Below are 27560 nucleotides of genomic sequence, written 5' to 3'. Positions count from 1 at the left end.
TGAAATAAACAACAGAAACCAGTTAGGCTTTCCTTCCCAATTTCTAGACCTAATATTTTTTTTAACATATCAAAAAATTTTTTTAATTGTAGTAAAATATACATAAAATTTACTGTCTTAACCATTTTTAAGTGTACAGTTCAGTCGCATTAAGTACATTCACAATGTTTTGCAACCATTAACACTGTCCATCTCCAGAACTCTTTTCATCTTGCCAAACGGAAACTCTGTACCCACTAAACAATAACTCTCCATTCTCCCTTTCCCACCAGACCCCGGCAACCACCATTCTACTTTCTGTCTCTATGAATTTGACTACTCTAGGTACCTCATTAAGTGGAATCATGCAGTATTTTCCTTATTTCACTTAGCATAATGTCCTCAAGCTTCATCCATGTTGTAGCACGTGTCAGAATTTCATTCCTTTTTAAGGTTGAATTATATTCCATTGTATGTATGTACCACAATATCCATTCATCTGCTGACAGACATTTGGGTTGCTTCTGCCTCTTGGCTACTGTGAATACTGCTGCTATCAACATGTATTTGCAAGTATCTCTTTGAGACCCTGCTTTCAATTATTTTGGATATATACCCAGAAGTGGAATTGCTGGATCATATAGTAGTTCTAATTTTTCTAAGAACCTCCAACTACTTTTCATAGCAGTTTCACCATTTTACAATCCCACCAACAGTGCACAAAGGTTCCAATTTCTCCACATCCTTGTCAACACCTGTTATTTTCTGTTTTTTTGATAGCAGACATCCTAATGGATGTGGTTTTGATTTGCATTTCTCTGATGATTAGTGATGTTGAACATCTTTTCATATGTTTGTTGCAATTTGTACATATTTGGAGAAATGTCAAGTCTTTCACCCGTGTTTTAATTGGGTCATTTGACTTTCTGTTGTTGAGATCTTTACATTAACATCTTATTAGATATATTATCTGCAAATATCTTCTCCCATTCCATGGGTTGCCTTTTCACTCTGTTGTGTCCTTTGGTGCACAGAAATTTATAATTTTGATGTAGTCCAATTTATTTATAATCTGTTACTTGTGCTTTTAGTGTCGTATCCAAGAAATCACTGCGAAATCTAATGTCAGAAAGCTTTTCCCCTATGTTTTCTTCCAGGAGTTTTACAGTTTTAGGTCTCCGATCCATTGTGAGTTAATTTTATATATGGTATAAAGTAAGGGTCCAAATTCATTTTTTTGCATGTGGATATCTAGTTTTCCCAATACCATTTGTTGAAAAGATACCCACTGAATGATCCTGGCATCTTTGTCAACAATCATTTAACCACACAAGTAAAAATTTATTTCTAGTTTCTTTATTCTATTCCATTGGTCTATATACCTTTCTTTATGTCATTACCAAACTGTTTTGATTACTGTAGCCTTATAGTAAGTTTTGGAATCAGGAAGTATAGACCTCTAACTTTGATCTCCCCTTTCAAGATTGTTTTGGATGTTTAAGTTCCCTTGAGATTCCATATGAATTTTAGGATGGATTTTTCTCTTTCTGCAAAAAAAGTCATTGGGATTTTCGTAGAGATTGCAGTGAATCTGTAGATCACTTTGGGTAGTACTGACATCTTAACAATATGAAGTCTTTCAATCCATGAACATGGGATGTCTTTCCATTTATTGGTGCCTTCTCTAGGCCTGATTTTGAATTGCATTTCTTTCCCCCATAGTAACACGTTTCACGAAAAGAAGTATTCACAACAAATTTGTCACTCACTAAGATACTCTGAGTGAGTATCCAAGAGAATTATATCACTCATGTCTAAAAGACTAATGGGAAAGTCAAAAGAAAGTAATCTAATTCTCCCATGCCAAATTTACTTATATCTTTAGTCTTAAGATCACCGTATAAGGCTTCAGAGTGAGTTTAGGAAAACTACCAAATTAGATATTATACTCAGATTTCGTATTTGCAAATAATACCTAATAATTTCTTTTTCTCAAATGTAATGCAATCTTTAAGAAGTAGTTCTAAATCATATGGTACTGCATGTAGCCAGTGAATAGTTATCTGAAAAACTAAAAAAATGAGTTGGTCTCATGATTGCTCTAAACTAGATATTTCAACATACTCCAACTAAATTCAGTTCTTGAGCACAAATTAATTAATACTACTTTCTAACTTGTGCTACATACATATTAGTATAACATATACCTAACATAAAGGGACCTAACAGTATTAATGGAGATAGCTTAATGAGATTTTTTCCTTTAATACTGTACTTAAATCATACAGATTGAACTTAGATACTTACTGGCCCATATCTTCAACCTTTACAAAAGGCTTTTTGAGTCTACCTGCTTGAGAACGTACAAAACATGGTATCAGATACAAATCCAGGATTTTTTTTTTTAAACAAAACTACTCTAGCTTTAAAAAACCCCAACAACGTATCCATTATCCATTTCTTTTCAATTCTAAGTTTTAAGCCTCAGGTGAGGTATTTTACAATATCAACCCATTTCCAACGTAACTGAAACTGTCTATATTCTGAGATTCTTAAACTGAATGGATCACCCAAAGGATCTATGAATAGAATGCAGGAGGATCATGAGCTGGAACAGGAAAAAAAAAATCCAACTTTTATTTTCACTAACCTCTAACCGAAATTTAACATTTCCTCTAATTTTGCATATAAGCAACAGGATCACAGTAGTATTAGCAGTGCCTGTAATTCTGATACCAATTGAAACAGATATTTTCATATCATATTAGTTATTACAGATATCTCAAAGCGTCATTTATGCCTTTCACTTCAAAACGACAGTAGCAATTAGAATCACTGCTAGAACTTGTTTTTAATGGGTAATAAAAGCAAGTATATCACTATTTCATTATTAAAAATATCCTGATAACTGAATTCCAATATAATTGATTTTCTTTGTAACGTAATGATTTTTCAAAAATGTTTTTAAAAACATTACTCTGAGAAGGGGTCCATAGGCTTCACCAGACTGCCACAGGGGTCCATGTTCTAAAAAGGCTAAGAACTACTGACTAAGTCATTTAAAGGGTTGCTTACATGATTTTTTAGATTTTTATATGATTCGTTCTGTTTCCTAAAAGTAAACTAACCACATAATTTAAGGATATCAAAATACTTACTTCTTGCTTTCTGTGTGCCAATACCTACTCTTTTCCCCTACAAAAAAAAAAAAAAAAAAAAAAGTGTAGTGAAAATACTGGATTTGAAAGTACCGTGAAACAGCAACTACAATTGCTCACTATCCTCAAGATAAAAACATCACAGAGGAAAAGGACTATATAAAATAAAGGTGATTATTGTTTTGTGGGGAAAAAAAGAGAAGAACTTGCTTTTAAAAATCAATTCAACCAAAAAAATGAAAGGAAACAATGACCATTCAAGAATTAAAGATCTTAACCATTAACATGGAATTTAGTAATACAAGCTCACTTTTACAATTCAGCCAACAAGTACTTTGGATTCTAGCTATAATTGTTTTTGTCTTCACAAAAAGAAATCAACCAATAAGGAAAAGGTGCACTTAATGAAATAATCTAAAAATAGTCATGCAAGTTATTTTTATGCCCTTATTCAGCAAAACCTCTGTGATAAACTGAAAAAGGAATTATTAAAAAATTTATTAGTTGTCAATTCCAGTCAAGATGAAATACATCCAACATGGTCTGTAAATCCCACTGATTAAAAACTCTGGACAAAATACAATAAGCAACTACCTGCAAACTGAAAAGTACACAAAAGCAGGCATATTGAGGAGAGAAGTCAAAACTTTAAGAGGCTACCTTTAAGGGGGTAAGTTTCCCATTTCCCCCATCCTTTTCTCTTGCAACGTTGAGTAGAGGATGGACCTATAATTACGAAGTTGGCAGCAACAGTGGAGCCAGTGGCTAAAATTCCTATACAAACTCCATCTTTCAGGCTAGAAAGAACCAGGAAAGAGGCTCTTGCAGTCCAAAGAGTACAAAGGGAAACGCTGTATCATTTCTTCTTTCTTTTCTCCCACAGTTTTGCCCAGAGAGTGGGCCCCAGTTATGAAACTGCAGTTGTAAAGGTGCCACAGGCAGCTAAAATTGAGAAACCCTGTCTTTCTGACCAGAGGAACTAGGAAGGCCCATTGTGGACTGGAGAGTAAAGGGGAAACCGCAGAGAGTAGCAAGCTGGAGAAGGGGTTCCCTAATTTCCTGTATAAACTCATATTAAGTGCCAGGCTTAACTCCAAGGCTAAATCTAAGTTGCATATGCTAAGGACAGACCCAAAGCATATCAAGGGCTTTGAAAATGGAACTAAGATTTAAACCACTGCCCAAGTCTTGAACTAACCGTCAAGTGATGCATTTGCACAACAAACAGAAAGCTGCATACAAGTCTTTGAAAACCGAAACTGAGATTAGAATCACCACCTACAGAAATTGAGACAGAACTGACAGTTTGAACAAAACTGGATGACTGCCTGCTAAAGCAATGACAGCAACAAGAAGAAAATCAGCGGTTCTCCAGATAAATATAATAGATCTGGGGTCTACACAACATAACATTTACAATGTCTAATATGCAGTCAAAAATTATTTGATATATTAAGAACCAGGAAAACATGATCAATTCTTGAGGGAAAAATCAGATGCCAACCCCAAGATGTTCCTGATGGTGGAATTATCAGAAAAAGACTTTAAAGTAAAGGTAAACAACTTAAAATGAATGGAAAGATGTAAGTTCTCAGCAGAAAAAGACTATAAAAAAGAATCAAATGGAAATTGTAGAACTGAAAAACACATAATTTGAAATACAGAATTCACTGGATGAGACTTAATAGCAGGACACAGATGACAGAATGAAGTGTCAGTGAATTTGAAGGCAGATAAATAGAGATGTGCAATTAAAAGAATGGAGAAAAAAAAAGATTGGAAAAAAAAATGAACAGAGCTTCAGGGACCCAGCAAGTACCTACCATTCTAGCTATAATTAATATAAAAAAGTCTAACAGTCTTATCAGAGTTGTAGAAAGAGAGGAGAGAGAATGGTGAGGAAAAAAATTTTAACAAAATAACAGTGGAAACTTTTCAAACATAAATTTACAGATTCGAGAAGCTCAGTGAACAGCAAACAGAATAATTTCAAAGTACACCATGGCTAGGCATATTACAATCAAACTGCTGAAAACCAAAGACACAGAAAAAATCTTGAAGGCACACAAAAATGATACATTACATATAAGGAACAACAATTAGAACGACTGCAGATTTCTCATCAGAATCCACGGAAGGCAGAATATATAGCTGTGGAACACTTGTAAAGTGCTGAAATAAAAAAACTTTTAATTCATAATTCTTTATCCAGTGAAAACACCATGCACGAATGAAGGTGAAATAAAGATATTCTCACATGGAGGAAAACTAAGAGAATTCACTGCCAACAAACCTGCTCTTAAAGAAACACTAAAGGAAGTTCTTCAGGCTAAAGGAAAAATAGCATCAGAAGGAATTGTGGAACTTCAGGATGAAGAAAGAGCAAAAGAAAAGATAAACACCTAGGTAAATAAGACTATTTTTCTCCTCTTAAGTTCTTTAAAATATATATGACTTTTTCAAGCAAAGAGGATAACATTGTCTGGTGGATTTTTCATATATGCGCATGTAATAAAAATAACATTATACTATAAAGATTGGTGGGGGAAGGTAAAAGGGCTCTAAAAGTTTTAAGGTTTCTACATTTTATTTGAAATCGGTACAGTATTAATTCAAAATAGACTGTGAAAGGTTACATACATATTTTAAATCCTGTAGCGACTACAAAAGAAAACTATTAGTGTACTGGCAGGCATAAGTTCAATGATATTGATAATTCATTAAGTATAAAGTCACAACATGCCAATTAAAAGAGATTGCTAGATTTGATAAAAAGACAACTTTTTACTGTCTACAAGAAACACATTTTAAATAGATATGTTAAATGTAAAACGAATCAAAAAGATACACCATACAAACACTAAGCAAAAGGAAGCTGGAGTAGCTATATTATATCAGGCAGAGCAGACTTCAGAAGAAAAACTACTAACAGGGACAGAGAGGGATATCATATAATGATAAAATGGTCAATTCACCAAGAAGACATAAGAATATTAAACGTGTACACACCTAACAAGACTCAAAATACAAGAATCAAAAACAATGACAGCATTGAAAGGAAAAACACAAAAATCCACAATTAGATTTGGCACTTCAATACTCCCCCCTCTCTCAATAATGGCTAGAACAAGACAGAAAATCAGTATGGATACAGACGACCTGAACAATACCATCATCCAACTTGACCTATTCGACATTTATAGACCACTTCACCCATTAACAGAATATACATTTTTTTCAAGTGCACATGGAACTTGCACTAAGAAAGACTATATTCTGGGCAACAGAACAAACCCTGACACACTTAAAAGAACTGAAAACAAACAAAGTATGTGCTCTGACCATAAGAGAACTAAAACAGAAATCAGTAACAGAAAGAGATGTGGAAAACTCCAAATTATTCAAAAACAAATGATGTAATTCCAAATAACCCATAGGACAAAGAATAAGTCATAAAAGAAATTTTAAAGTATTTTGCATTGAATGAAGATGAAAATCCAACATATCAGCAACAGGAACTCTCATTCACTGCTGGCGGGAATGCAAAATGGTACAAGCCATTTTGGAAGACAGTCTGGTGGCTTCTTACAAAGCTAAACATACTCTTACCATATGATCCAGCAATCATGTTCATTGGTATTTATCCAAATGAGTCAAAAACTTATGTCCACACAAAAACCTGTGCACAGCTGTTTATATCTGTAATTTATCCATAACTGCCAAAACTTGGAAGCAACCAAGATGTCTTTCAGAAGGTGAATGGATAAACTGTGGCACATCCAGACAATGGAATATTCAGCAACAAAAAGAAATGAGCTAGCAAGTCATGAAAAGCTATCAAGCTATGAAAGGACACGGAGGAACTTTAAATGCCTATTACTAAGTGAAGAAGCCAATCTGAAAAGGCTACATACTATGATTCCAACTATATGACATTCTGGAAAAGGCAAAACTATGGACATAGTAAAAGGATCAGTAGTTGCTATGAGTAAGCAGGGGAGAGAGGGATGAATAGATGGATCATGAAGAATTTTTAGGACACACTATTCTGTATGATACTATGATTGTGGATACATGTCACTATACATTTGTCTAAACCCACAGAATGTACAACACCAAGAGTGAACACTAATGTAAACTATGGACTCTGGGTTATAATGATATGTCAATGTAGGTTCATAGATTGTAACAAATGTACTACTCTGGTGGGGGATGTTGATAATGGGGGAAGGTATATGGAGGTAAGGGGTATATGAGAAATATCTGTACCTTCCACTAATTTGGCTGTGAACCTAAAGCTGCTTTAAAAAAATAAAGCCTATATATAAAAAAAAATCCAACACAAAATGTGTGATGCAGCTAAAGCAGAGCTTAAAGGAAATTTACAGCAAAGCTGGTTCTTTGAAAACATTCATTGATAAAACTCTAGCCAAGCTGGCCAAGAGGGAAAAAAAAAGACAGAATAATGATATCAGGAGTGAAAGAGGAGACATCATTACAGACCCCTGGACATTAAAAGCTAACTTACTAAGGGAGTATTACAAACACTTTTGCGATCAATTCAACTATTTAGACAAAATGTACAAATTCCTTGAAAAATACAAAAACACAAACCAAAGTGCACTCAACAAGAAAGAAATAGCCTGAATGTCGTCTATCTAATAAAAAAACTGAATTCATATTTGAGAATTTTCCAACAAAGAAAATTCCAGGCCCAGATAATCTTACTGGTAAATTCTACCAAACAAGTAAGAAATAAAACCAATTCTAAAAAACTTGTCTACAAAATAGAAGTGGAAATACATCCCAGCATTTTATGAGAACAGCATTACGCTGACACTAAAACCAAAGACATCAAAAGAAAAAAAAGACCAATATTCCTCATGTACATATATGCAAAAAATTCTCAACAAAATAAGTTTCAGGTAAACTGAGGGGGGGGAACTCAAAGCATTTTAAATAAAGTAATGGAGCAAAATACACTTATCCAACTAATTTTTTTTAAAAGATACATACTAACAAGAGTATTTATGAGACTCTAATGTCTTAAAATTTAAATGCACTATTTAGTGTACATAAAATTTATACATATTCATTCAAGACCCATAAAAGCATCTTCATTAAAAAGTTGTATGTTTCAGTACTTGGCAAACCAAAAATTTTCCAGAAACATTTTTTTCTCACATACAGAAAAAAATTTCAAGTATTGGAACCAAGTCAACCAGTTACACATCCTGGATTATGAAGGTATTTGGTATGCCTATCCTTTTAGTTTAGGGAGAAAAGTAGGATCTGTTTCACAGCTATTTATCCCAGCTTTTTATTGTTTTTCTTGTTTCATGAGGGCAAATACTCCTAGTGCCTCGCACATAACAGGCACTGAGTATTTGTTGAATACTGAATGAATAATACGGGTTACATGTGTAAACAAAACCCAGTATTGAAAAAGATAAGATATATCTGGGCCTTCATGGAGTTTATATTAGATTCAAGGCACTGGTTAGGGACTGACACCTGTTAGTAAGTATCTTTCAGATCTTCCCCTCCCCTTCAGTTACTAGCTTAAGTAGGTTTTCAACATTTCTCCTGATTACTGAGATAACACCCCAGAGTACTTTTTAAACTGTGGACTATATAACCTATTAGCAGGCTGTAAAATCAATTTAGAGTTGTGACTAGTATTTGTAGAATGAAAATCAAATACGATAGAAATACTGTAATGAAGCACATTAAGGGTAAGCATTGTTTCATGAAACTTGTTTCAGATATGTACTTATACATAGGCGTGTGTGTATAGATAGACATGATATGTGCGTGTACTGAGTCCATAAATGTCCTTGTGGGTTTAAATTTTCATGTTTATTTCTATATACAATCCAAACAATCCACAAAACGCAGTAGGGATAATCTATACGTTATTTAGCATATTTCAATAAAGGAATATTCACCCATCATTTTGGAAAAATTTGGAAATAGCCATTTGGAATTATTTTACTTATAAATAAGACATCCAAACAAAGTATTAACAGTTTTATTTAAATACTAAGTAAATTATTTGTTGCTTTCTGCAAACTGTTCATACCTTAATGTGAATTTATTAAAAATGTGAAATTCATGAAGACTTTATGAATCTTTGTATATCACATGCATATACAGGGTACTCATGATGTAAAGTATGTTTCTTATTGAAAATTGAGTTCAAGAAAGTTCAAAAGCCACTGTCCGATCGTCAGTCTCGCCAGCAAAATTCTTTACCGACAATCAGATGATCTTTCCAAAATGCCTATCCAACCAGGTTACTCTCCTACTACTAATCTCACAACAATTTTCCAAACCCTTCAAGATAAAAATCTAACTCCTTTATATAGTGCACAAGGTCCTATCTGAACTTGGTAATTTTTCCGGCTTCATCTCTTGTCATTCTCCCACTCAAAGGTCAAGTTGTATTATACAGAAAATTTCCTAAATATGCCATCCTACTTACGACTTCATGTCTTTACATACACTCTTTTATAAAATTTATTATCCTTTTAGATTCTAGTTATCCAAGGATTGAGTGAAGAAAAAGCAGACCACGAAAGAATGGTCTGAGAGATATAAAAACCATGAGACAGCTAAGAGATGAAAGAAGTTTCATAAGAAAATAGATAAGTTCAAGGAGGAAAGGAATGCTAGCTGAGAGAACCAATATAACTGGTTTTAAAAATGCTAACCTGATTTGGCAAATTGTTCAGTAGTTTCATACCTCATAAGTTGAAGAGTGAATGGGAAGTATAAAAGTGGACATTTAATGGGGGCCGGCCCCCTGGCTTAGCGGTTAAGTGCACACACTCCACTACTGGTGGCCTGGGTTCGGATCCTGGGCACGCACTGACACACCGCTTGTCCGGCCATGCTGAGGCGGCATCCCACATACAGCAACTAAAAGGATGTGCAACTATGACGTACAGCTATCTACTGGGGCTTTGGAGAGAAAAAGGGAGAAAAAAAAAAAAAGGAGGAGGATTGGCAATAGATGTTAGCTCAGGGCTGGTCCTCCCCAGCAAAAAAAGGAGGATTGGCATGGATGTTAGCTCAGGGCTGATCTTCCTCACACACACACAAAAAAAGTGGACATTTAAGAAGTTTGGGGGCCGGCCCCGTGGCTTAGCGGTTAAGTGCGCGCGCTCCGCTGCTGGCGGCCCGGGTTCGGATCCCGGGCCTGCACTGACGCACCGCTTCTCCGGCCATGCTGAGGCCACGTCCCACGTACAGCAACTAGAAGGATGTGCATCTACGACTACCTACTGGGGCTTTGGGGGGGTAAAAAAAAATTAAAAAAAAAAAGAAGTTTGGGTGATATAAATATTAGATAGTAGTTAGGAAAAGAGATGAGATCAAGGGAGGTTTTAATGCATTTGTTTTAAAGGACAGAAGAGGCTTGATTCTGTATAGAGGCTTCAAGGAGGAAGTTAGTAAAAATGGAAGAGATTGAAGATACGAGAACATTAGGTCTAACAGAGTGTAATGCCCAATGTGCTTATTTTACAAAAATTTGGAGGTCAGGCCAGATAGTCATACTATATAACAAGATTTTGTTATATCACCATTCTACAGCAGTTGAACAGTATATTTCCTATTTATGTTCCCAAAAGGAATATATTATTTATAATAGGAACTTCTTATGCAATAGACTAATTGTGGTGTTTTCCTTCAGAATGAACAAAAGTATCTGTTATAAAGAAGCAGCAACCAGGGCTGGCCCCGTGGCTTGGTGGTTGGGTGAGCGCGCTCCACTGCTGGCAATCCGGGTTCGGATCCCGGGCTCGCACCGATGCGCTGCTTCTCCGGCCATGCTGAGGCCGCGTCCCACATACAGCAACTAGAAAGATGTGCAGCTGTGACACACAACTATCTACTGGGGCTTTGGAGGGAAAAATAAATAAATAAAATCTTAAAAAAAAAAAAAAAAAAAAAGAAGCAGCAACCAAAGAGGAAAAAGAAAAAAAAAAAAAAACAAACCAAAACTATGCCACCATCCAGGTGGCAACTCTTACCTCATTAAGTCCTAAAATTAAATGATACAAAATTTATTCAAATAACAGAAACACGCATATAGTATGCAGGCTTACCCCTAGGATACCCTGGCAATAATATTTTCTACTTCTCAAGAAAAATTTTATAGATATGTAAATAAAAACCAAGGTTGATTACTTTAGTTTAAAAATTAAGGAAAATAACATACCACATCTCTTACAGAAGTGCTTGATTTCTTCAGTAGATACAATTCTTTTTTCTTTTGTTCAATGTAGTATCTAATGTCTTTATTAAAGGAAAGAAGGGTTTAAGATTAGCATTTTTACCTTTGTAGTTAAATATTGCTCTTTTCTTATAATCATACTAAATTTAGATGAAAGAATTACCACTACAGTTATCTCTTGCTATCAGAATTCTTGTTATGTAAAATTAGGAATCAACCGACAGAGATGGCTATGTATAACAAATATTGTCAAAAACCAATTATAAAAAACCTTACCATCAATATGAAGAATTTTTACTCCCCATGATAAGGCATTTGATAATATACTATTTGAAGGAATAAAATCCTGTAAAAAAAAAAAGTTCAATAATTTTTCTAGGAAATTATATGTTACATGAGCTAAATTAAAAAAAATTACTTAAAGCTTAATGTCACTGAGAGGGTTACTCAGAATAAACCCTATACAGTTACAAGAGCAATGAGGACATCAGTTTTTTCTTTTGGAATTTCTCAAATCAATCCTGCTTAATATATTCCCATATTCTTGACCATTAATGCACACTGTAGCCTTACAGTTAATAGTTTTAAGAAATTATTTCATTTAAAAATACAAAAATGCCACAAGCTTCAGAAGTCTCCAGTAATATTTTAAAAGGCCACAAGATGGAGATGTTTCTTCAGGAAAAGCAGATTCTGTTCTTTGTAAAATTAGATACATGCTGATATTTACGCTTTTCCTATTAAAAATAAGGAAAGGAAGATTTCAAGAACATCTCTCTTTTTCCACTTGAGTTATTAATAACAGGTAATGCACTGTGAATTTTAAAAGTTCCTACTTACATGGTCCTTGATAGCTTTTTCAACTAATAATTTTCCTCTGCTCAAACACACCTATAAAAAGACCAGAGAACAAACATAAAAAGTTACAACATAGTGCCTCATTGGAAAAAAGGTTAAAAAGATAAATAAAATTTATAAACTTTAATATATATATAAAATTTAAAATAGATAAATTTTATTGGTACAAGTCTTAATGACTATCAACACAAAAAAAGTATGATAAAGATTTTATTTATTTATTTTTTTCCCCCCCAAAGCCCCAGTAGATAGTTGTATGTCATAGCTGCACATCCTTCTAGTTGCTGTACGTGGGACTCGGCCTCAGCATGGCCAGAGAAGTGGTGCATCGGTGCGCGCCCGGGATCTGAACCCGGGCCACCAGCAGCGGAGCGCGCGCACTTAACCGCTAAGCCACGGGGCCGGCCCAAAAAAAGTATGATAAAAAGTGATTTCCTTAGAACTTTTGTAATAAGATCTATTAAAAAGCTTGTTTCTTCCTTTTTCGGTGGAGCAACTTAACTCAATCGAATGAGACCCAAGGTGAGTTCCATAGTAAATTCTATCCAATATGAAAAATAAAATAGGTTCCTCTGAAATTCTATCTATAATTAAATAAGTTTACATTTTAGTTTCCTATTAAACTGAAGATCTAAGAATATGAATAGTTAAACTGTATATAGTGTTTTTACATGGTATTTCACTTTTTAAATAAAATACTAGGAAAAGCAATTGAAATGCTAAGAGCAACAATTAATTTGGAACTAGTCACTGGTATATAATCCTGCTCCTCCAAAAAAAAAAGCATTAACTGAAAGAATGTATGAGTCTTCCTTGGTCTCCTCTCCAACTTTTTTCCTTCTATGTATTTGTTCCTTTTCTCAAGTGATATCTATTATGTAACTCATTTCTTCTGCTTCCCCACCCCCCATTTTCCTGCTTCCCAAATGGCTACAGTAGATAAGTTCAGAAGAATATTAAAAAAGGATAATTACATTTCAATAGAAAAATGAGATAAACCTCTTACTTTTCAATCTCTTCCCCTCTCCACACCCAATTAAATCAATTTATCCTTCACTGTATCTTCCAACTTATTGGCAATGGAGTGGTAGGGAAGTGATGTCAGTAATTCTAGAATAGGGGTTGGCAAACTTTTTCTGTAAGGGCCAGACAGTACATGCTTTAGGCTCTGCAGGCCACGTGGTCTATGTCGCAACTATCCAATTCTGCCGTTATACAAGGAAAGCAACCAATCAATATGTAAAATGAATAGGTATGGCCGTGTTCCAATAAAACTTTATGGACAATGAATTCTGAATTTCATATAATTTCCACTTGTCACAAAATATTCTTTTGACTTTTCCTCAACCATTTGAAAAAGTAAAAACCATGCCTAGCTCAAAGGCTGTAAAAAAGAGGCAGCAGGCTAGATTTGGCCCAGGGGCCATAGTTTGCTCACTCCTGTTTTAAAACAAACAAAAGGTTTCTATTTCCTCTTTAAAACTATGATTTGCTGTTACTTTTTAGTGGTAAAATATTCTAAAACATAAAAGCCATCCCTAAACACAAGCGTGTATTTTAGCAATCAGAGTATGACTACACAAGTACTATTAGGAGAAAAATCACTGTTCTGTAAGACAGCAACCTTATTAACTGGAAAGCTACATATAATGAAGATATTGTTCTACCTAAGTGAACTCTGCTGCCAGCCTGCTGTTGAAAATCATGAGCTCCTCAGGATACAGCCTTTCTGAGAGTCTCAAAGCATGTGTAACAGACTTACTGAATCTGGAGACTTAAATGAACTTCCATCATGGCTGGGATGAGGTGAGGTAGTTTCTGCAGTATATGCAGATTCTGGACTTGGTACAGGAGAAATTCGTCCCAAGGTTTGCGCAAATTTAGCTTCCTTTTTATTTGAAATAAGATAACTGATATCTTTGCTGAGAAATTCTTCAACTCGCTAAAGGAAAACAAAGTATTTTTAGGTATGTCATATAAACCATAAACTGTATCATATACTAGGCACGGGTAAAATGCCAATTTGATGCATTTTAATATTTAGTAAATTGGTGGTTTTTATACTGTATTCTTCTGAACCTAGAGTTCTGAGGAAGTACAGTTGGAGTTCCAATAACAACATAAAAACAACAGCATGTGCTAGATAGTATTTTTAAATACTTTATATATCCTAATTAATTTAATCCACATAACAACCCCACAGTACTAATATTATCCACATTTTGTGGCGAAGAAAACTGAAGTTAAATGACTTGCTTGAGGTTACACCAGTAGTAATAGAATTTGAACACAGGTATTCTGATTCAAGTCAATGCTCTGAAGTAGTACCATCCAATAGAACTTACTGCAACGATGGAAATGTTCTTTATCAGCACTGTCCAGTATGGCAGCAACTCGATACATGTGGCTACTGAGTACTTGAAATGTAACTAATGTGACTGAGCAATTGAATTGAAAATTTTATTTTAATTAACTTAAATTTAAGTATCCACTTGTGCGGGGGCCAGCCCAGTGGCATAAGCAGTTGGGTGCGCTCCGCTTCACTGGTTCGGATCCCGGGTGCGCACTGATGCACTGCTTGTCAAGCCATGCTGTGGCGGCATCCCATATAAAGTGAAGGAAGATGGGCATGGATGTTAGCCCAGGGCCAGTCTTCCTCAGCAAAAAGAGGAGGATTGGCAGATGTTAGCTCAGGGGCTGATCTTCCTCAATCAATCAATCAATCAATCAATCAATCAATAAATAAATATTCACATGTGGTTAATGGCTACTGTTTTGGACAGCATAGTTCAAAATGATCAAGTTATAACATCTTCCCATAAGACTTAAACTAATGGGAAGGAGGGAACCCTTACCCTTAAGAGTGTTAAGACTGTTTGAAGAGAATTTCCCTACAAAAATATTTAAAACCACTGCTTAAATGCCTGAATTTATAAACACATGTAACAAAGTCAATATTATTGAAGATCACTCCCATTCAAGGACAGGAAAATTAAACTAGGTAGACATAAATACTATTAATCATTAACTATTTTCATAAATTAAAGACTGGTAAAATATTTTAAACAGCTATATCTAATTTCTACAGGATCTCATATAAATGGGGATAATTTAAAAAATGAAGCAAAGTATGTAATAGATGAGTTAATTTCATCTAAGCATTAAGTAGAATTTGCTACTAAGACCAGTGGCCCCCTTGGTTAAATGCAAATCACTAATTCCTTTTTTCTTAAGCAACAGTTTCATCAACCAGTAAATAAACTTAAGTATCCACGTTTATTCCAAGGATCACAAACTCAAATGCCTACAAGGGCCAGGAGGAATATAAATGAACAATTTACACATCAAATACTTTCTTCATTTTCATAAATATGTGGCCCTAGCACTGGCAGAGGTTCCAATTTTTCATGAGAAGCCCAATCTCCTACTTTTTTTTTGAAAAAAAAAAAAAAAAAAAATTTTTTTTAAAATAATTTTATTTATTTATTTTTTCCCCAAAGCCCCAGTAGATAGTTCTATGTCATAGCTGCACATCCTTCTAGTTGCTGTATATGGGACGCGGCCTCAGCATGGCTGGAGAAGCAGTGTGTTGGTGCGCGCCTGGGATCCGAACCCAGGCTGCCAGCAGCGGAGCTCGCACACTTAACCGCTAAGCCACGGGGCTGGCCCTCCTACACGTTTTTTTTTTAAATTGTGATAAAATATATATAACAAAACTTACCATTTTAATCATTTTTAAGCATACAATCAGTGGCATTAAGTACATTCACAATGTTGTGCAAACAATACCACTATTCATTTCCAGAACTTTTTCATCATCCCAAGCTGATAACAGTACCCGTTAAACAATAAATCCCCATTCTCCCCTCTCCCCAGCCCCTTTTAATCTCGATTCTACTGCTTCTATGAATTTGATTATTCTAGGTACCTCATATAAGTGGAATCTTCTATTTGTCCTTTTGTGCCTGGCTTATTTCACTTAGCACAATGTTTTCAAGGTTCATCCACGTTGTGGCATAGACCAGAATTTCATTCTTTTTCAAGGTCGAATAATATTCCATTGTATGTATATACTACATTTTGTTTATCCATTCATCTGCTGATGAACATGTGGGTTGTTTCCACCTTTTGGCTATTGTGAATAATGCTGCTATGAACACAGGTATACAACTATCTCTTTAAGAGCTTGCTTCCAACTCTTTGGGTATATACCCAGAAGTGGAATTGCTCGATAATATGGTAATTCTATTTTTAATTTTTTGAGGAACCATCATACCATTTTCCATAGCAGCTGCACCATTTTACAATCCCACCCACAGTGGATTCCAGTTTTCCCACATCCTCGACAACACTTATTTTTTTTTGATAATGACCATCCTAACGGATGTGAGGTGGTATCTTATTGTGGTTTTGATTTGTATTCCCCTAATGATTAGTGATGTTGAAATCTTTTCATGTGCTTATTGGCTTTTAGTATATCTTCCTTGGAGAAATGTCTATTCAAGTCCTTTGCTCCTTTTTTAACAGGGTTGTTTTTTGTTGTTGAGTTATAGGAGTTCTTTATATATTCTGGATATTAATCCCTTATCAGATATATAATTTGGAAGTATTTTTTTCTCCCATTCTGTGGGTTGTCTTTTCACCCTCCTGACAGTGTCCTTTGATATATAAACCCTTTTTCATTTTTACAAAGTCTAATTCATCTATTTTTTCATTTGTTGCCTGTGCTTTTGGTGTCATATCCAAAGAATCAACACCAAATCCAATGTCATGAAGATTTTTCTCTATATTTTACATGAAGAGTTTTAGCTCTTATGTTTAGAACTTGATCCATTTTAATTAATTTTAGCATACGATGTACAGTAAGGGTATAACTTCATTCTTTTGCATGTGGATATCCAGTTTTCCTAGCATAAATTGTTGAAAAGATTGTCCTCTCTCCACTGAATGGTCTTGGTACCCTTGTTGAAAATCAACTGACTATATATGCAAGGGTTTATTTCTCGGCTTTCTATTCTATTGTATTTGTCTATATGTCTGTCCTTATGCTAGTACCACACATTTCCTTTGGTTTTCCATTTCCTATAGCTCAGGTTATAACTCTTAAGTAGTGAATAAAATGTCTTTTACAATATGGCCCCAATATAACATTGTTTCTTGCCATTTCCCTCATCTAAACCCCAAGCTCAAACTACATTTCAATACCAGCAGTTGCTCAAACAAACCACACATATATTTTAAATATGCTCTTTCCTCTATTTAGTTTGTCCATTCTGCCTGGTATATTCCTACTAGGCTTTCAAGACTCAGCTCAAACTTTATCCCTGCTATGATTCCTAAAGGAAGAGTTAATCATTTCTATCTCTGTATTCTAATGGCAATTTCGATATAATTTCGGTTAAAGCACTGACAATGCTATACCATAAATTATGTATTTAGGTGTCTGATATTCCCATAGACTGAGAAGTCCTAGAGGACTACACTACATCTTACTTATTTTTGCATCCTCGGCATCTAAAATAGTGCTGGCATATGGGAGACACTGGTGGAATAATTTTTGAATGAATTTCCACATGCCCAAACCATAATCATTCTTCAAAGCTGAGTTCAAATTGTGTCTGTACAATGGGCTTCAAGATTTCTCAGTTGGAAGTAATCTCTCCCTCTTCTTGACATTCTGTATTGTATTAATATTAATTGTACCCATGCCATCTCTACCTAGATTAGAAGTTGAGGGCAGGATGGACACCAGACTCATCTTTGAATCTACCAAAACACTTAATACCGTGCCCTATACTGTTGACTTAATTTTATTATGGTCTTCAATTTATTACCTATTGTTGAATCTACATCTTTTAAAGAGTAAACTCGAAACCTGTTTTCTGATGACTCAAGATCACAATAAACAAACAAGTAACTCTGTCTTCAAGTTCATAATATGGTAAGGTATCTGCCCTTACATCTCTTTTCTTCTCTAACTGCCTTGTTTTAGCCCAAACTGTTTAGACATGGACCTAAATGTGGTTGGTTCTATGTCCTTTTTAGATGGTTTTGTAACAGCTATTTTCCTTGCTATTATTAAAGATATTCCCCATTATGTCAGGCTTCACTTGCTGTGCTCTCAGTGCTTAAATTTGTCAGAAGCGTACTCTCCAGATAAATGGGGTATTTAGATGTTTTCATTAAGACTAGAGAAAACAAATGCTTAAAGTAGACATTAAAGAAAAGGACAACACTGGTAATAATATGAAGAAAGATAAATTACAAAAAGATAAAGGGCCTAAATAATCCTAACAATTAAGTAATAAGCACAATTTATTCAAGGAATATCTATTCAACTAAATATTCCTTAAAGCTTAATCTTAACACTTAAATGAATGTCTAGAAGTAAAAATTCCTTTATAGTTAGGATCTTCACAACAAAAGTCTTTTATAGTGATAGAAATGGTAATGTGCTAGGGACAGAAATTAGGACATGATTCAATTACTGGAAAGATAGTGTAGGGGGAGATCAGAATTTGATTAAAAAAATTTTTTAAAGAGCAATTAAAGACTAAAGTCAATAAATCAAATTCAGTTGAAAATCCACAGCGTTAGGGGAAAATCTGGAAACTTATGCCCTTAATAAACATATTAAGGAACACCTCACTTCATTGGTCTACTTCAAACCATTTTAGGATAAAAATTTAAAGTGTATAAAGCCAAAAGTCTCTCAACTATTATCTGATGCCTAAGTTAATTCAAAATTTGTTTCTTGCAAACTGCCTCAGGAACCGCTGTGGGGATGACAGGAGAGAACAAGGGGGCAAGGCAAGCAGTCTCTGCACTACTTCTATACTGCTGTTTTAGCTAGAGCAGTTCTATATTTACCGGCTTTACACACTGGACTTCTGAATATGATTTTATTTGAAGGGTTCCACTGCTAAAAACACAAATCTAAAATCACTTATTTAGATCAGAAGGGCTAAGAGGTTATTCATCATATTTGAGAAAGCTGCAAAACTATATCAGATAGCTACTTTGTAGACATTAATTGCTAGAAGGATAGTCTGGGAATCTGGAGGCTACTCCTACCCTGGGCCAGTCATTTACCTTCTCTGGACCGTTAAGTACTTAATTTCTAAAATGAAGGGATCTCTTACTCAATGTCTAAGATCCTTAGCACATTTAGACACTATTGATAAATGGTACAGTCAATACAGTGGCAGGCCTATAAAACATGACCTTGTGGAATGCAGTCATATGGTCATTATGATACATGCCACTACTGTCACAAACATGTGACAATGTTTCAGTTTAAGAAAATGAATAGCAAAAAAGTAGAATAGCTTTTCAAAGATAGATAAGTAAAATATCACGCCAATAAACAATTCCAAGAAACTTGTTACATGTTCTTTTGCAAATTTCTACTCCAGGAATGACAGGACCTGCTCAGATTATTAAAGATGTTAACCTTGACAAACTCAAAGTGCAGGAGAAACCTTTTAAACAGAAAGAATTAGGAAATAAACTAATAAAATCTTAACCTCACTTGCTAAAATTTACTCAATATTAACTTTAATCTTAAGAAAATCTTAGAATTTTACCCAAATTTTCTAATTTCCTAATCATTCACTCAATGAATAGGTAGGAAAGAAGCAGGTTTTCCATATTTTTAATCCAAAATCCTGTTCCCTAATGACATTCATTCTATTGAGACTCTATCACTTGAGCAATTTTAACTCTTTGTGGTCTGAACAGGTTTTCCTTGTTCTGTAAGTAACATTCTTGCTGTTATGCTAGTTCAGACAAATTTATGTATCTCTCCAATAATCATAATCAAGGAGTTCTTGCTATCTGGAGGATATCCTGACATTACAATGAGAAGGCAATCAGCGGTTCCAGAAGGACAAGGGAGTCTCATTTCTCACACTTTGTAAACTTTACATTATAGAAACCTGAAAGTTTTGTCAGACTACAAAAAGTTATAACAGATGGTTTTTCATTAATGATAAACAGCTGATAAAAATTTTAAGCTTGGTGCTTATATGGTTATAAGTTTTCCAAAATGAAAATTTTAAATGATTACATATTACAAAGCACTAGTTACAAATTTTTCCTTTTTTGTCGAAGTGTACGGTTTTGACTTACCCCTCCCAGATCCTTAATGTCCTTTTGCAGTTTTTCAGATATGGTGACAGAAGGTAAGTCAATATAAAATACTTTTCCCCAAAGCGGCTTATATTTGGATTTTTCTGGTTTGTTATCAGTTTTCAGAGATTTCAAAGATGGTCTGTTTTTTTCATTTTTGACTTGAATTCCACCTGTTGTTTAAAACATTTATTAGATGTTAGATTAGATTAGAATTAGATGTTTTATGCAGACAGAAAAATTTTAAATTTTAAAACTAATATTAGATATTAGATGTTAGATTAGATTAGAATTAGATGTTTTATGCAGACAGAAAATTTTTACTGTTTTAAAAACCCAATAGTTGAATCTGCAGGAAATATTCATGCTTTTCTTCATGTTTTATGTATTAAGGCAAGGAACTACATAAAACCTTTTTGAAAGATCCTCTTCCTTGGAACGTAAACTCCATGGCGTATTTATTCAACAAATATTTATGGAGCATCTGCTATTGTTGAACTCTCAAAACTGGTGCTTAGGATGTTAAACACTAAGCAATGCAAGAAACCTGTTACCCAGAATGACCTAGTCCTCAAAGGTTAATGACTGCTGAAGGTTTAGTTTCATACAGTCTGTCCACATATTAAATTAAAAGAACTAAATGGTCCATTTGAAGAACCAAATCACCCTTCATTATTTCCTTTGAAAACAGATCTGAAATCCAAACAACGGCTTTAAAAATTATACAACCTGTTCCTAAGCTTGAAGGTACTATATATATATATATATATATGTACACTATATATAAAAATAACATATGTATTTTAAAAAATTGAGAGGCTGGAATGTTTTACCAAACACAGTGATAGGAAATGGAAGTTTGCTTTTGTTTCTGTTTGTCTATAATGTTGGAAACAGCAGTGGTGTGTTTGAAATACAAATACTTTCCCTCAACTTTACGAGTGAGGGAAAATGAACTTAAGACCAAAAATCCACTCACAATCACCCAATCTAATCATGAACCTGAAAAGGCACGAGCACATCTGCTTTTAAATTGAGGATCGAGCTGCAGCGTCAACGGGCCCGGGCGGAGTCGCAGCATCTGGGGGAGCCCCGGCGAGTTCCCGGGGCCGCACACTGTTTTCCAGCTTTACAACCAACAGCACGACCTGGAATGTGGGGCCGCGGCTGGAGCGTGAAGAGCGCGAAGGACCGGGCCGGGATCCGTGCCCTTCCTGAAGAAAGCCCTGAGCGGAGCCTGCCTTCAGGCCAAACAGAAGGACGCACGAGCCAGAAAAGAAAAGAAGCAGGGACCCCATGAAGAACTCTGAACAATCAATGGTGGCACCATGAGGGAAGGAAAGGATTAAAGAGACTGCAGGCGGAGGAGGAGCTTCATACCCTGGAAATGTCCTTTGCTGTGGATCCTCATGGCTCCGGAGTTCATGGCAGCCGCCCGGCACCTACATGCTGGGTCCAGAGAGGGGGTCGCGTCCGGCAGTCGCGAAAACACGGCTCCTCCAGGCCCGTTGAAGACCCAGTCTCCTCTCCTCTTCCGCGGACTACCGCACCCACGCAGTAGAGATGCCGCCTCTGCCGGCCGGGTTTCCGGGGCCGGATCCGGCTTCACGGCGCGGAGAAGGAAGGGGCAAAGCACAAACGAGTGGGCTGCGGCGGTTGAAGATTTGAAAACGCGTCACGCGGCCGCGGCGCCGATACGCGCGCCCCGCCCCCTCTCACGCCGCGCCCCGCGCCCCGCCTCGCGCTCGCCTCCACGTGACCGACCCCTCGCGCTGCGCGACCCGCCCCTCACGCCCCGCCTCCTCGCGCCGCGCGCCCCGCCCCCACGCTCCGCGTCTCCGCCCTCGCCCTTCTCCCATTGCGATGCCCTCCCTTCCTGAAATCGGCGCTTCCCGCCGGTCGCTTAGCTTCTGTTCGCTGCGGTCAAGAGCCGTTGTGGCTCCGTGTTGAGCAAAGGTAGTGGTCGCAGTTAGCGCCGGAGGCCGGCCTGGCCCTCCACTATGGTCGTTCCGGTCTTCTAGGGTTGCCGGGACCGCCTGCCCTCCAGCCGTCTCCTCCACCAGGTACGCTAGGGGTTAGCTGTGCCGGAGGCTCGAGGCGCGGCGGCTGCGGCTGAACCAGACTCAGCTTCCGGCCTGGCCGGGAGGCGGCGACAGTCCTGCTCAGTGCGCCCCGAGTCGCAGAGCGTGGTTTCCCCACGATGTCTGCCGACCCTGCGCGCTGGAGACCGGCCGCAGAGAGTAGCCTGGGGGGCGTCGGAGCCAGGGTGGGGCCGGGCGGCCCCCGGCCCAGAGCGCGTTCAGGTCGCTTTGTGTCCTTGAGTACTTGACTGTGTGCGCTGCTCTGTTGACCTCTTTTGTCCCCAGACCTGTTTTCGTTTTGTTGTATAGAAGTTTGTTTCAACAATAATAGAAAGAGTGGAATTTGAAATCTCAAGTGTAGGGTTTTGGTCTGGACTGGCCCCTTACCAGCTTGTAAGACTTTGGTTACATTACCTAACCGCTTTCAATCTCGGTTTTGTCTATAAAATGGAGGTGATAATGGGATTATAGTATGGGTTAAATTAAAAAGTTTTGTAAATTAAATTAATTTTGTTTTGTAAATGGGAAAACGCCTCACAAAAAAATTGGTTTTGTTATGTTTCTGCTTGTAAACGTATTAAGGAGGAAGAGGATTAAATCTTGTGCTACTTTGAATTCCTTAGCTCCTGGCCATAATAGTCGCTCGTTTACTGGCTGATTTTTGATTCTAGTAGCTCAGGGGAGAGTTAGTGCTGCCAATATCACTGTTTCGCAAATAGGTACCTTAAACCATAGGGTGGATTCCAATACTATTAGCCAAAATGGAGAACACAGGGAGATGGTTCGAGTTTGCTAAGGGAAAGGAGAGTTTTGTTGTGGATGGCTTTAGGTTGAAGGGCATGGGGAGACAGTCATGAAGCTGTGTTTATTAGACACTTGGTAATATTTGTCTGTAACTCAGGAGAGAGGTCTAGGAGAGAGGGAGGGTGAAGAGAGGGAAGATAGATTGATTTGAGAGACATCATACAGAGGAATCGCTGATTCTCAGTCATGGGATGATGCATAAGAGGTTTTCAAATCTTGAGAGTCAGGAGCAGGTGTAGTTTGAACAAACATATTCAACATTAGAATTTCTATTTGAGAAAAAACCTATTTTCAAAATGTGAACTACAGAAAGAGCACAAGATTTTTATGTTTACAAAAAGCTTTAAAAGATTGAGAAACAAGTAGTTAAAGTCATGAGAGGAAATGAAATTGCCCAGAAGAGCATGTGAAATAAGAGAAGCAGTGATGAGCAGAGGGTGGTATAATAGTGAACGATGGAGAACCAGGAGAGCATGTGAAAATGAGAGAAGTAATGGTGAGCAGAGGTTGATGAAATAGTGAATGATGGAGAAAAGGCCGCAGAGTTAGGAAGAGAACTGAGAACAAAACTTAGCAAAAACCACAGAATTGCAAACATTGGCATCATGCAGGCTTCACTAACTGTATGGCTTTGGGTAATTTTGAGCCTCAATTTTAATCTGTGAAAAGGGGGTAATAAATACTTCTCAGATGTGAGGATTACGTGAAACGTTTTTGAAAGCTTAATTAGTACAGTGCCTGGCACAGAGTGAGAGCTCAGTAAGTGCTATCATTCTGATGAACTCTGCACCAACTTCTCCATCCTTAAGAGTTCAAAAAGGCTAAGAGTTGAAAAATAGGCCTTTGATTCTGATATTTAAGATGTCATTGGTTTCCTTAGTGAGAATTTCACTAGATGGCTAAAGTAAGTACTAGATAAAAACTGGAGTTGAAGTGGAGACAGGTTGAGTGTACTCTTGCAAAACATGTGTCAGTGTAGAGAATTAGGGTAATAGGAAGGGAAGATAGGGTCTTTGGAAGGTTTAGCGGATATGGGAAAAATTGAAACATGTTTCTATTGAAAATAAAAGAATGGAAGCCCATTTTATGTTCTAGTGCAAGATGTTACCTTTCTTATTTACTATAATGATGAATGACAGTAACATAGTTGCACCCTGTGCTTTTAGACACACCCTTGACTGCACTGTAGGTGATAATACCAAGCTATGAATAAGCAGAAAGTCTGTTTGACTGGACACTGTCAGTTGTTTTTTAATCTGTAACCCGAGGTTAATTTAAAAAAATATTGTTACTGGAACTCAGATGTTTTAGTAGGCATGGGAAGAAGGAGTTGGTCATATATCTATGGCCTGAAAGTAAAGAACCCTCCTTACTTATGTCAATCATCAGGGCTATTGGTAAGAGAATACAAGTTTACGTTAAAGAATATCTTGAAATGTGCTTCAGGTGAAGGGTATACACTCAAGAAGAAATTAATGGAGGCAGGGTTATTTGTGGTGAGAAGTTTGGTTGAACAAAACAACTTGAGCAAAGTTGGAGAACATGGTCTAATTAAATGAACATTTGGCTGTGAATCAGGAGAAATGAATTTCATTCAGTATTGGCTCTATTTCTAAGTTTTATGACCTTGGGCAAATATTAACCTTTCTCTGTGCTACAAATTCATCTTTAAATGAAGTACTTATCACTTTCCTGTTTTCTTTCTTTTGCTTAAGCCTCTCCACCTGGCTGGCAGTTTTTCCTCTTTCCTATTCATAGCAAGCCTACCTTAAATACAACCTTTATCTCTGCTCATTTGGGGCCTTCAGTAATATTCCTGTTTGAATCATTTGCCACCTATTGATATATTATCTTCTGAAATTTGTTCTGTTGCTGTTTGTATTACTTAATTTTCACATTTGAGAGTCTCACTACCCTGGTGAATTGGAGGGCCTAAGGTTTTTCTGAGGTTAACTTCTTAGTTTTGGGTGTTTTTTTTTTTTTTTTTTTACTTTTTTGTGTGTGAGAGGAAGATTAGCCCTGAGCTAACATCTGTTGCAAATCCTCCTCTTTTTGCTGAGGAAGATTGGCCCTGAGCTAACACCTGTGCCCATCTTCCTCTACTTTATGTGTGGGATGCCTCCACAGCATGGCTTGACAAGTGGTGTGTAGGTCCATGCCCAGGATCTGAACCCACCAACCCTGGGCTGCCAAAGCATAGTGCGTGAACTTAACCATTACACCACCAGGCTGGCCCCTTAACTTCTTAGTTTCACAGTGTGAGCATATGCAAGGATAGAGTTGGTTAGTGGCTGTGGCACTGAGTCCATGTCTCAGGTGAGGGTAGGCTGGGAAACCAGGGCAAATTCAGCATATCAAGTCCTCGAACACAACCTAGTGAAGAGTCAAAAATGGAGAATAAGCAAGACAGGAGGATTCAAAATTTGAGAGTGGATCCCCCTGAGACAACATCCTTCAGAGGCTACTGCGGCACCAATAGGAGCTGTTATGGGTAATGAACTGGTTCAGAGGTTATATATTACATTCTGAACTAGATTGTAAATTCCTTTAGGATGGTCCAGAATACCTGTTTGGCCACGACTATAAAACAATCTAGCTACCTATCCCACTTCCTACTTTGTTTCTCTATTGATTGAGCACCTGTAGTGTGCTATGCCCAGTGAGATTGGTTTGCTATGAGACCCCATAGAAGTTTAATCATGTAGATTTTTAAAATTTATTTTATTTTTTATTTTTTTGTTTATTGCAGTAACATTGGTTTATAACATTATATAAATTTCAGGTGTACATCATTATACTTCTATTTCTGCATAAATTACATCATGTTCACCACCAAAATACAAATTACAACCCTGCACCACACACATGTGCCAAATTATCCCTTTCGCCCTCCTCCCTCCCCTCTTCCCCTCTGGTAACCACCAATCCAATCTCTGTCTCTACATATTTGTTTATTGTTGTTATTATCTACTACTTAATGAAGGAAATCATACAGTATTTGGCCTTCTTCCTCTGACTTATTTCACTTTGCATAATATCCTCAACGTCCATCCATGTTGTCACAAATGGCTGGATTTCATCGTTTCTTATGGCTAAATAGTATTCCATTGTGTATATATACCACATCTTCTTTATCCATTCGTCCCTTGATGGGCACTTAGGTTGCTTCCAAGTCTTGGCTATTGTGAATAACGCTGCAATGAACACAGGGGTGCATGTATCTTTACGCATTGGTGTTTTCAAGTTCTTTGGATAAATACCCAACAGTGGAATAGCTGGATCATATGGTAGTTCTATCCTTGATTTTTTGAGGAATCTCCATACTGTTTTCCATAGTGGCTGCACCAGTTTGCACTCCCACCAGCAGTGTATGAGAGTTCCCTTCTCTCCACATCCTCTCCAATACATATTGTTTCCTATGTTGTTAATTATAGCCATTCTGACAGGCGTGAGGTGATATCTCATTGTAGTTTTGATTTGCATTTCTCTGATAGTTAATGATTTTGAACATCTTTTCATGTGTCTGTTGGCCATCTGTATATTTTCTTTGGAGAAACGTCTGTTCAGGTCTTTTGCCCATTTTTTAGTTGGGTTGTTAGTTTTTTTGTTGTTGAGATGCATGAGTTCTTGATATATTTTGGAGATTAAGCCCTTATCAGATACATGGTTTGCAAATATCTTCTCCCAATTGTTAGGTTGTCTTTTCGTTTTGTTTATGGTTTCCTTTGCTGTGCAGAAGCTTTTTAGTTTGATGTAGTCCCATTTGTTTACTTTTTCCATTGTTTCTCTTGCCCAGTCAGACATGGTGCTTGAAAATATGTTGCTAAGACCAGTGTCGAAGAGCCTACTGGCTATGTTTTCTTCTAGAAGTTTCATAGTTTCAGGTCTTACAGTCAAGTCCTTAATCCATTTTGAGTTAATTTTTGTGTGTGGTGTAACGTAAGGGTCTACTTTCATTTTCTTGCATGTGGCTATCCAGTTTTCCCAACATCATTTGTTGAAGAGACTTTCTTTTCTCCATTGTATGTTCTTGGCTCCTTTCTCGAAGATTAGCTGTCCATAGATGTGTGGGTTTATTTCTGGGGTTTCGATTCTATTCCATTGATCTGTATGTCTGTTTTTGTGCCAGTACCATGCTGTTTTGGTTACTATAGCTTTGTAGTATATTTTGAAATCAGGGAGTGTGATACCTCCAGCTTTGTTCTTTTTTCTCGGGATTCCTTTAGCTATTCGGGGTCTTTTGTTGTTCCATATAAATTTTAGGATTCTTTGTTCTATTTCTGTGAAAAATGTTGTTGGAACTTTGATAGG

At 36.7% G+C, this 27560-nt stretch overlaps 2 protein-coding genes across 13 annotated transcripts in view; one reads left to right on the top strand and one right to left on the bottom strand.

Annotated features, from left to right (window-relative positions):
- DBF4 (DBF4-CDC7 kinase regulatory subunit) overlaps window positions 1-22045 on the bottom strand; it is a 30176-nt gene extending 8131 nt beyond the window's left edge. Inside the window, exons 1-8 of one of the 4 annotated variants that reach the window (XM_087447237.1) lie at window positions 21745-22043; window positions 20365-20537; window positions 13997-14176; window positions 12217-12267; window positions 11653-11722; window positions 11362-11438; window positions 3138-3174; window positions 2287-2332 (exon numbers count right to left, since the gene is read on the bottom strand). In XM_087447237.1, coding sequence (XP_087303363.1) covers window positions 2287-2332; window positions 3138-3174; window positions 11362-11438; window positions 11653-11722; window positions 12217-12267; window positions 13997-14176; window positions 20365-20537; window positions 21745-21790 — 680 coding nt within the window. In that variant the 5' untranslated portion in view covers window positions 21791-22043. Of the gene's footprint in view, window positions 1-2286; window positions 2333-3137; window positions 3175-11361; window positions 11439-11652; window positions 11723-12216; window positions 12268-13996; window positions 14177-20364; window positions 20538-21744 lie in introns of all 4 variants that reach the window. The other 3 variants (XM_087447301.1, XM_087447373.1, XM_087447452.1) reach the window with 3 other exon arrangements.
- Window positions 22046-22200: 155 nt separating this feature from the next.
- The window catches only part of SLC25A40 (solute carrier family 25 member 40), a 78464-nt gene continuing 73104 nt past the window's right edge, over window positions 22201-27560 (top strand). For 2 of the 9 annotated variants that reach the window (XR_015556133.1, XM_087448037.1), the window contains exon 1: window positions 22202-22427. The gene's annotated coding sequence lies outside the window, so the exon portion shown is untranslated. Of the gene's footprint in view, window positions 22428-27560 lie in introns of all 9 variants that reach the window. The other 7 variants (XM_087448186.1, XM_087447977.1, XM_087448252.1 and 4 more) reach the window with 5 other exon arrangements.

Source organism: Ceratotherium simum, chromosome 1 (genome assembly GCF_057802395.1).
Source record: "Ceratotherium simum simum isolate JZ-2026a chromosome 1, ASM5780239v1, whole genome shotgun sequence".
In the NCBI taxonomy this organism is placed as follows: Eukaryota; Metazoa; Chordata; class Mammalia; order Perissodactyla; family Rhinocerotidae; genus Ceratotherium; species Ceratotherium simum.
This window is presented reverse-complemented; position numbering and strand designations above follow the sequence as displayed.